The 10,969-nt window shown below is 41.7% G+C and overlaps 1 protein-coding gene across 13 annotated transcripts in view; it reads right to left on the bottom strand.

The window, feature by feature from the left end:
* Window positions 1-10,969, bottom strand: part of ABCB11 (ATP binding cassette subfamily B member 11) — a 68,392-nt gene that overhangs the window by 5,716 nt on the left and 51,707 nt on the right. For 12 of the 13 annotated variants that reach the window (XR_008733582.1, XR_008733584.1, XR_008733583.1 and 9 more), the window contains 8 exons: window positions 9,710-9,814; window positions 9,448-9,609; window positions 7,153-7,356; window positions 3,648-3,889; window positions 3,381-3,537; window positions 2,159-2,356; window positions 1,184-1,390; window positions 178-324 (listed from right to left, as the gene is read on the bottom strand). Coding sequence is in view for 8 of the 13 variants with exons in the window: in XM_055718829.1 (XP_055574804.1) it covers window positions 178-324; window positions 1,184-1,390; window positions 2,159-2,356; window positions 3,381-3,537; window positions 3,648-3,889; window positions 7,153-7,356; window positions 9,448-9,609; window positions 9,710-9,814 (1,422 nt within the window). In the remaining 5 variants the exon portion in view is untranslated. Of the gene's footprint in view, window positions 1-177; window positions 325-1,183; window positions 1,391-2,158; window positions 2,357-3,380; window positions 3,538-3,647; window positions 3,890-7,152; window positions 7,357-9,447; window positions 9,610-9,709; window positions 9,815-10,969 lie in introns of those variants that run through there. The other variant, XR_003561581.2, reaches the window with a different exon arrangement.

Here is a 10,969-nt window from a genome sequence, read left to right as displayed (position 1 = left end):
TGCTTCCTGGATCTTTCAAAAAGATCATTAAAGGTGTTAAGTGCTGAATTAACTATGGGGAATAACATTGCGGTCACGTGGTGGAGTACATCAGGATGTCTACAGAACAGAAAAAGGCATTGTACATTGTAAGCCATTGTATTAACTTTCCCTTATTGCTTATCACGGCTCATTTACCTTTTCACTTTCTGTGTCCAAGGCAGATGTAGCTTCATCCAGTAATAAAATTTTAGGATCTCGTATGATGGCCCTCGCTATAGCAATGCGTTGTTTTTGTCCACGAGACAGCTGGGATCCTTGAGCCCCAACGTTAGTTTCATATTTCTGAAAAATATACAAAAGGATGATTTTTTATTCAAGCGCAAGCAAACACCAGTACGCAACCTGGAGGAGGAGCAGGAGGAGAGAGGCAAGAGTGCTGACCATTGCTTCCTCCTCCTTAAAAAACTCAGCAATGATGAAATGCTGTACGAGCGATACGTATGTTTGGGGGGATGTTGCTTTGCAGTTTGCATGGCCCAGGGGCCCAGGCAGTATAGTCACAGGCCTGGAAGAAAAATTTGTTAGTTGGGTGATTTGCCAGAGGCAAAAGAAACCCCCCCTGAGCCTAGGTTTGGGAGAAGAGGCTAAAAGTGATGGCAGGGCTTTCTGGGCAAATGTTTTGTTTGGTGCCTAAATTGTATCCGTACCTTTTATGTTCTTCTGATTTACATTTGTATGATTTCAGTGCATTTAAATACTTCTTAAGGGCTTGTAAGCAGCCAGATTCAAATATTTTTGTCTAAGTATCATGCTCTAGTCACAAGGCAAATCTCCCACACCTGGGAACAGGATTTATATTTCCTGACTCACTGTAATGCTGTGACTGCTCAGCTGTGCTGCTGCTTCTTTCTTGTCCGTGCCTTTGAAAAGAACTTCCCTTTTCTCCTAGTTCAGGCTGTAACTGCTGGTTTCAGTTTTATAAATATTTGCCTGCTGTATAAAAATGCAGTAGCAGCTCATGGCCAAACTCAGGAACAGAACAGGTGGTCGTGACACCCTCTTTGCTCCTACTGTTACAGATGCAAAAGTAAACAGAAGGTATACGTGTGCAGCAACTTTAGGTGGATTTGGAGCCACTCCACTGCAGTGACACCGAGCAGCCTACCTGTAGGTCCATAGCCAAAGCCTCACGGGTACTTACATCAGGCAGTGACATGACAAAATCATGCAGCTGAGCCTTCTGGGCCACTTCTATGACTTCTTCCATCGTTGCCTCTTTGGTGTTACTGCCGTATTTGATATTATCAGCAATGCTGCAGTCAAATAGCACAGGCTCCTGGGACACTATTCCAATTTTTGATCTAAGAAACTGTACGTTTATTTTCTTCGTGTCATGTCCATCTATTAACTACCAGGAAATAAGAGAAAACTTAAAACATCATTCCAAAACAACAGTCTGCAAACCTCAGATAGTTTATGTCAAAACTGAGTGATTTAGCCGTATTACTAAAATGCAAATGCAACTGATTTAAAGCGATTTGAAGAATCTGCTTAAATTTGACTCCTTTGTGCATGGTATGTATTTTCTGGGTATGTCTGCCATCCAGCCAAACACTAGACCATTTGCTTAATCTTAAGTCCAAGTGAACTATTTAATTGCTTAAGGTTAGGTACATGCTTTGTCGCCTTCCTGGCAGAGTGATCAAAACACTGATTTTTTCCAAAGAAAGATAAATCAAAGTAGATGGATCATTATTTACAAGACAAAAAGATATAAAAGCTTTTTAAGCTATCTCATTCAGTAACTGGAAGTTAAATTGAGACAAATTCAACCCGCAAAGAGGCTGCGTGTTGAGGCTATATATTTAGGGGTGTTCAGACTCTTGCTCCATTCCAACTTGATTGCCGCTTGTGCTCCCACAATATATGTCTCATACGTGAGCTGCCAAGGTGAATGCCTTTGGCCTACACCCAAGCTTTGGTATTCTGATCTTGCCTGACTACAGCTGAGGTGATACTCAAGAATTGCCCAAAGAGCCCACATTTGTTCGAGGAGCTGAAGCCCCACGCGGCACATGTACGTGCCACAGTGGTAGGCCGCACAGGAGGGCGTTCAGAAGAGTCCTTGCAGCACTGCTGAACACCGCAGCGCGCAAACCACGTTTCGTTTGCTTACCACGCTTCCTGTCTCAGGGTCATAGAAACGCTCCAGAAGCTGGACGCTGGTGCTCTTACCACAGCCGCTGCTTCCAACAAATGCCAAAGTCTGTCCAGGCTTAACAGCTACAGAGAGTCCTTTCAGGACCTGAATATCAGGCCGAGAAGGGTATGTGAATTTACAGTTAAGAAATTCAATGCTTCCCTTGAAATCATCCTGGTGAAAAAAAATGAGAAAGATGTTACAATAAGCTGGAGCTCAAACCTGAGTTGTAGAGTAAAAGTAACTCTTCCTCAGATTCCATTCTTGCATCTCATATTTAAAATACAACATTTGTGCTTGTGAAGTTTGGAATTAGCCCAGAAAGAGGGATAAACCCCACATCGGAGCAGCTGTCCTAGATATAAGCCATTAGCTCTGCTTATACATCCCTGTACTGCACTGTACAGAGACATCAACTGGAAATAGCATTGCCTTGCAAACGGGTAAGGGGTTTTATTTTAATGCAGATACTGCATAAGTGTAATATGGTGATGATCCAAATACTTCTGTGCAAAAAGCTGGATTTGATAAAAAAAATAAAATCAATTCAACTCCGCAACATTAAAACAATACATTAATTCAGGTCAGATTTCCCACAACTTTTAAATAACACTTTTACAAAACTCTGAAGGGAATCATGATCATGAACTTTAGTTTCATGGTTTGAAGCAAAATATTTAGTGTATTTAGTTCATAACAATTATTTCAAGTTTTGATTTAATTCTGAAAAAAATAGGTTAAGTGAAAAATAAAGTATTTGAATTTTCTGGGTCTGACTTTCAATTCACCAAAAATTGAGCATTTTCATTTTGTCTGACTCAAAGATGATTCGCCTCCTCATGAACACCCCCAGCATTTTGATGTGAATGGAAAAACCGCCTCCTTTATAAGCGAGCAACAGGCAAGTTTATGTGCAAACTGCAGAGGAGGAAGAAAAAACGTGTTCTTTGAGTCACCCACACCGGTTCTATTCCAATTTACAGGAGTTCTACGCTGACAAATTCCTAATAACCACACTTAGGATTACTCTTGCTGCCTAGTACAGAGCTCGCTGCTTCCGAAAGAGCCAAGGCAAGTCCAATTACACAGTCAGCATAACCTTCTTGTAAAGCAGTGAGCCTCACTGACTTACAAATTGTTGGTGCAACTTCAATGCTTACACTGGGCTGAATGACATCACAAATTACTCCACTCTTACCCATTTTTCCCCCTTTTCACTGTAAACACTGATGTCAGGAAGCCGATCGACCAGTTCAAAAAAGCGCGCAGCGGATGTTTTGGCTTTGGCATAGTTTGGGGTGTAGGAAGAAGCTCTTCCCAAAGCAGTGCCACTGGTCACAACAGCAGAGATCACCCTGCGGGGGGGGGAGACAGTCAGTCTCGGGGAGCCGTTGGGAAACAGAACGCTCGCCCAGAGCAGCGCTGCCGCAGAGGAGCCTGTTTCCAGCTCCAGGCAGGCACTGACCTGAACACAAAGCTGTAATGGAGTCCTTCAGCGTCGACTAGAAACCCTCCGTATCTGTAAGAGACGGCATTGGCAATGAACACTATGCTCTGGGCAAAGCCGAAGCAGAGTCCGTAAACGTGCGCTTTTTTGATTGCAGCTCTATAGGGCATATACAGGTGCTTCTCAAACTTGTTGATAAACATGTTCTCTTTCCCTATCCCAGCTACAGTCCTGATGTTAGAGAGGGCTTCACTGGAAATCTGAAGGAAAAAAAAAAAAAAAAAAAAAAAAAAAATCGGTAAAAGCTCCTAATTTTTACCTGGAAAAGTTGAGTTTGCTCTTTCAAAAATGCGTGATTCTTTTGTAAACACAGGGCACCAATGCCATCACAAACTGATGCAGCTGTGATGCAGACTGGCCCAAACGTCAGCCACTCTAAAGGGAAACTTCCCGACAAGCAATTATCAAAAGCACACTTAGGAAATCAGGCACATGCTCTCACTTTTGACTTATTTCCTGTGATGTGAATAAATGGGATGTGCACCAAAGCAAAAACAGGTTTAAGAACACTTATTTCCTTGACTGCATGCATTTAGTAATCAAAGATGATTATTTCAATTATTTTATTTGTTTCACTTGTAACAATAGTCAGGAAAGAGAAGGGATGCTATCCCCAACTTCCGTTTCATAAATTAAACCCACTTGAATTTACTTGTTTCCCCACCTACTCACCCTCCCTCTTTCTCTTGGTTGTGTCCAAAAACCCTGATGAGGAGCATATAAATGGAGGGTGATACCTTCATTCCTCTTAACATGACACAATTTCCAGGATTTTTACCTTGTACATAGGCAAAGAATAAGCAAATGCTTGTCTACATACACAGAAACATACAACACAGGAATATATAAATATAATAATAATCCCCATGGAAAATTCTCTGGAGCTCTAATTAATTGTAGGCTTTATATTGTGCTTTATTGCCAGTCAGGATTTGGGTTTCTGTCCCCCAAAAATAGCACTACAGTTTCCTCTATAGAAGTAAATTGACAGTTTGATTGTAATTTCACAGGACTCACCTCAAGTAATTTTAAGAAATTGGTTTATGACACCGTTGTTTGCCTGAACTTTGATGGTAGCTTCATAGTGTGACACTTTCCTACACACCATAGTGTGACTGGTGTGTGGCTTATGGATGTGTTCAGCATGTAGGAAGAGATCTGAATATAAATTATTAAAAATATTCCGTCCTATTTCAGGGTGTTTTCCCTGGCCAAAATTAACAGTCAAATCTCTTGCGCATTATCAGGCAATGTGAAGGAGCAGAAAAGTAGGCACTGTGAACTGGATTGTTCAGACTGTGCTTCTCCGTGTTTAGCACGGCTGATAAGCAGGTGCTGTGGAAGAACTCGGAGTGTTTAGCATTTCGATGCAGTGCTGGCAAATAAATTAGAAAATAACACCAGACAGTCAGTCACTGCTGAAGCATTGAGTGCCCTCTTCATCCCAGCCACGGGGTCATTCTGTTGAACAAAAGCTGATGCCTTGACTCAGTGAAGTTTCTCTCCTTGTCAGGACAGTATTTTACCACTTTTTGTAAATAATTACACCATCCTGCATGTGGGCAGGGGCTCAGGTCTTAGTTCTTCCTTGGCTTTCAGAAATTTAAGACTGTTCTTAACAGCACTGAACAGTGGCCTGTAAATGTATTCAATCCGATCAGTGATACCAAATACCTTTAGTGCATTTAAAAAAAAAACCCTAAAATTTCCAGCAGTCTGCATGTGTAGGTTGGCCACATGATTTTTTCTGAAGTTCCGCGCCCCCAGTCAAGACATGCTTCTTTAAACCACACGGGGAAATGGCAATTGGGAGCTGAAGATTTGCTTCTTCAGGGGAAATCAAAAAATGGGGTGGCAGGCTGAGCTAGCTGCAGAGGCAATGGGGAAGAAAGAGCCAGTAGGTACAGAGCAGAACAGGGCAAAGGGCTCCAGTCCATGCGTTTGCTCCACGGGTTAAGCGCAAGGGGAAGCTGAAGATGGTTAATTGACAGCTTAGATGGGTAGAGGGAAGGTTTAGATGGGGCAGGCTGGAAGGTGGGATGGGTAAGGTGTTTGGTGGGCAGGACTGCAGTGTAGGAGGGAGGAGGAGTGGGAACTCTGCAAGAGTCATTTTAGGCTGGGCTAAGTGGCTCTGCAGAAGGAAAAGCCGAGGCTCTGAGAGGGCTGCAGAGCTCGCTTTTGCTGATGCTAGAAATGTGGCAGCCTAAAGTGAGGGAAAAGGCTCAGGAACTACTCTGAGCAGCGTAACCTGAGGTAGTCTTCCTCATGTTGCCTGTCTTCTAAAATCCTGGCATTTCTAATGCAGTTGGGTTTCTGCACAGTTGAACTGAGTATGTTTAAACAGCACCAGGTTGTGCATCACGTGCCAGAACTTGGTGACCCAGAACAGAAGTCAGAGGAGCTGGGGTGTTTCAAAGGCTGCAGACCTGCACAGGAGCGAACTCGTGAAGAAATGGCCATTTTCTCTCGTGTGTCCTACCTTTTCCTTGTTGGGTACGTGGCCTGGAAGTCTGCTCAGCCAGTGCAATAGTTTACTACGTAAACCTATTCTCAGCCTTCGAGGTGAGGCAGTTCACAGGGTCTTGCAGCCAACGGTGCATGGGAAGCTGCTAAACTCTGACACTGGAGCTAGAGTAACTAGGAGGAGGCCTTTAGCCTAGAATGGTTGCAGTGCCTAAGTTAATGCTCGTAAAGGAAGGTCGGAGTCAGTCAGTAAAAGAATCACGTTGTAAGTTTAGAGATTTCCTTCCTCATGCCCCATGCTGGCTGGTTTAATAGACACACAGGTGTTTTTTCACCATGAAGCAAAATTTAAAGTATGCAAAAGTGCTACGTCTCCTGATACAAATTAACAGAAAAAGGGATAATGCTTATCTGAATTTAAAAAAACAAATTCCAATTAAAAAAATTACATACTAGCTGCGAAATGAGAATCGATATAATTTTGACCCTTAAAATCCATACATAAAAATAAAGTTATGCCTGTGATCTAGTAGCACACATTGATGGAGAAGCTGGTAGGCTAGTCGGGCTTACTGAAGGAACAATTCCACTCTCTCCAAACTGGACGTACTAATCTGTGGTTCAGCGCCAAATTCTCGGATGTCAGGATTTCTGGGTCAGCAAGTATCGCTGCTTTCTGAGGGCAGCGTACATACATAGAGGGCATCAACAAATGGGTATTTAAATAAGACCTGACAAAGGTGAAACAGACTGCTGAGAAATCTGTGTCTACCAATTAGGTCCAATAATGTTTGAAAAGTTGGTTGCATTCCATGCAGCAAGTGCTTTTGCAGTTAGGGAGTTCCCAGTGGTGTTTCAATGGTTTGACAAGCTGAAATATTACAACTTATTTGTGAAATATTGCCCAGTTTCATTACTTCTGAATTACTGACAGTGCCAAATGCCTGATTTTTCAACTACCCGTGACTGCAAATATACATTAATTTTTAAATAACATTACCCGTCCAGTAGCTTCCAGCGCTTTCTTGTCCTGAGAGGCAAATCCTGTCAGCATTTTAGCCTGCACAGCTCCAGATAAGGCCAAAAATGGCAGGAAACACAGTATAACTAAACTCAGTTTCCAGCTGAAGTAGAAAGCAATGATGATGGCCACGCCGATGTTGGTAAAGGAATTGACAATCATTCCTATCTGCGATCCAGTTGCCTTCAAAGAAAAGAAGCAGAGATGATTGACTTGTACTCCAATAGTAACTTCAATAATCTTTAAATAAATTTTCCTATAAAACTTCAGAAAACTTTAAATGATATTTTAATATCATAAAGCACAAATGGCTGCTGATTATACTGGAATTTAACCAGTTTGGATACAATCAATTGGAAACAGTTTATCCAAAGGACTGCATATGTCCAATATTCCTTTCACCCCCCAAACTTCCCACTGAGACCTCATAAAATTGTTTCTAATGATTGCGAAAAAGATAATCTAACCATTGAAATTAGTTTCCTTGGTTCCCTGGGGAATCACTCATTTGAATGCTTTGATTAGCCCCTACATTTATCTGTCTAGATTTAAATAATAAACAAAACCTTTTTGCAACTTTAACAACAGAGTCTCAGCTAAAATCAATAAGAAACATCACCGAGAAAGGATGAATTAAAGTTGCATTTCTGCCTCTTTATTAAGGAAAAACTGACATAGCCTTTATTGAATGCATTCATCTTCTCCTTATGTACTTCAAGAACACTATTCTTTGTAATAAACCTGATTTATTTACTCAGAAGGTATTTTCTTTCTAGCAGTAAACAGCAGCCCTAGATAGAAAGTAGGTTGCTACGTATTAGAAAAAATATATAGATTTGATATCCTTGATTGTTTTCAGTCTGATTCATTTGCAGGATGTAAATTGTAGCACAAAATGTTTATGATCTGCTCCTCCTCTGACCTGCAGCAAGGAGGGCAAGGTGCCTCGGGCCCGGCTGTGCTGGAATGTACAGCTGCCGGCTCTGCAGAAGCTACCAAAAGGAACGGGCTGCTCTTAGGTGGACCCTGCAGCTTTAACGTCACCCCGCCACACACACATCAAGAGTCCATGTCTTACTCCTGGTGCAGATGCAGACATTTTCAGACCCTGGACTCTTGCGTGCATCTTCTCACCTTCAGCTCGCTCTGCAAGAGCGGCAGTTGCCCGAGCTCTGTGTTAGCCAGTGAAAGGTGGAGGACACTGCTGCTCAGGTAGCTCTGGGTTTTTCCCCTGGAGCTGTGGCTGTGCCCTGCTGTTCCACATGTGCTTAGAACAAAGATGTCCCTTAGGAGGCTGTTAAATTATTCAGTCGGTGTTTTACAAGTTTGTTTATTCCAATTAAAATATGCTTTGTAAGTGCCTGAAAGGGCTGAAGAGGTTTGCTGGTTTCTCTGATTCTGTAGAAATTGCTGCTGACAGGGGTTTTAGGAACCTCCTCTCATTTGTCGTTTAAATTCTTAAAACCTCCATTAAGAGTTCTTAAAAACTAACCTACCATTTTCAGTCAAGCTGAAACAGGGCAATTGTTGTAACAGAGATGTTTCCTTCTTCATTTCTGGAAAATCGCTTGCATTGGAGTCAAGTGAAGTGGCATCTGACTCACTTCTACCAAAGCATCAATTGAGATAGGTAACATGGATAGCTCAGCAGGATTCAACCCTCACACACTAAGGAACACAACACATGGGCTTGGCGGTTCCCTTTCACAAACAAAAAGTCACGCTGAAACTTGCTGCACGATTCCCCAACTGGCACACCAGCCAGTAGTGTAAACTATTTTTCCAAGTTTAAAACTGTCAGTTTAATTCAAAACAGTCACAAGCACAAGACCATGCTGAAAACTTGAAGACATGATTAGTGATTAATATCACTAAAATACTAGTCTGGCATGTTTTTGAAATAAATGCTTAAGCATTGTGGCAAAAAAAGCTAATTTACCTCCAGAAAAAAAGAATGTAAAACTTTTGCATTGTATGCTCCTTCGCCTTCTGCTGATGGTTGGTATTTTGTTGATTTTTGTGTTCTTGTTCTGGTAATACAGGCAGGAATAATGGGCAGTAAATTATGACCCTATTTGTGCTTTTCAGTAAACACAGTGATAATAGTTCCGCGTTAACAGCCTATGATAAATAGAAGTAGCTTAATTGACTGACCAAGAGCTGATCTACACTGACCTCGCTGGCTGCATGCTGGCTTATTTCTGTGACAATGTGCCAAAAGTGGCCTCCAATCAGTGCTTACTGTAAAACAATTCTTAAGCTACCAGGTCTTACCCCTTGGACCTGCGAGGCGTCTGTTGCAAGTCTTGTAGTCAAAGCACCAGGGCTGTTCTTCTGGTCATCAAACCAACCAATGTCTTGCCCTAGCATAGCCTGGAAACCAATTTTCCTTAACCGTCTTGTAAGCAGCTCTCCAGACTTGGCAAAGGTGTATCCCTGGAGTGCATAAAAATAAATACAAATAGTGTACAGAAAGAGATACCCACAGAGTGAGGGATCAGAAACAAAATTTACCCGTATTGGAACTGCTATATACCTGTAGGAACTGTGTGAAAAATGAAAGAATTCCGACAAAGACAAAGAGCAGGCAGACACCATTGATCTGGGTTCTTCGTTCTTCCTCGTCAAGAATGGAGAAGGTCTTTGGAAAAAAAAGGGTGGCATCGTATCAGAAACGTCACTTTTGCCCTGTGTGAAGTTTGTTCATGACTCCCTATTGGCAAGTACAGAAGCCCGCCCTCGAACCAAAGCCAGAACACAGAGCTCTCCCTCACTTCTGGCGAAGGCCTGATTCCTTATTTTTCCTGCGGTGAGCCCGAGTACAATATAATGCTTTTTACTCCTGTTAAACGAGTTTATTATACTCCGTGTTTGCACATAATGCTATTACTTGTCGCCCATGCCTAGTTATAATTAATCAATCATCCCCCCATTCTAAACAAGATACAGTGTGCTAATCAGAGAACAGCAATTAAATAAATAGCATAGTGACAAAGCAACAGTGCAGCAGCTACCTTACGCCCTCTCTAATTATGCCAATTACAGCTTTATTGGACCATACAAAATGAAGTCTGTGTAAATAATTATACCCTAGCATAACTCTTTGCACAACACTAACAGCTGCTATAGTTGCTATAGGTAAGCTTCAAGAGGAACTTGTCGTCTTTTACTGCAGGATTGTGGATGCGAGCTATTCACTTACTGCTGGGTGCTTGAGAAAAAGCGTTCGTACTTAAAGCAGAGCCCCTCCACCCCACTCTGCTCCAGTGTCCATATTGTTTTCCTTTTATCTCTTGTTCTTAATATCTGGTCTTTTTCAAAACCTGCCAGCATTACTGGCTGCTGCTGAAGTAGTGGTCCAATCTAAGCAGCCAGCCTTTAGCAATTTATTTCAGTCAGAGCAGTTGATACGCAGGTCAGTTAACCTACCTGAAGTTATTAAACTACTTCTGCTACTTGCAGGTATAAGCCACAGCTCATGCTTGTACTTCTCCACCAACCTTAAATTAATTCTAATTGGACTTCACAGGTAAAAATTACTATAAATTGACTAATCTCTCAATCTGTTATCTGTAAGGCACAATTAAAAATAACTTCTGCATTCGACTTTTACTGATATCAAAACCAACTTCAATTCTTCTAGGTAAGTATTTAACAGTAGAAAGAAGGAATTTTCATTAGAGCTGCAAAACATAAAAATTCCACAAAAATAAACTTAAGTACTAGTCTTAAAAGGTCAACCCAAGTTATTTATGGTTCAAAGTGAGCTATGCATCAAAGTAACAGAGCGGAATTA

Source organism: Falco cherrug, chromosome 8 (assembly GCF_023634085.1).
Source record: "Falco cherrug isolate bFalChe1 chromosome 8, bFalChe1.pri, whole genome shotgun sequence".
Lineage (NCBI taxonomy): Eukaryota > Metazoa > Chordata > Aves > Falconiformes > Falconidae > Falco > Falco cherrug.
The sequence above is the reverse complement of the archived record's forward strand: the minus strand, read 5'-3'. Positions and strand labels throughout refer to the sequence as shown.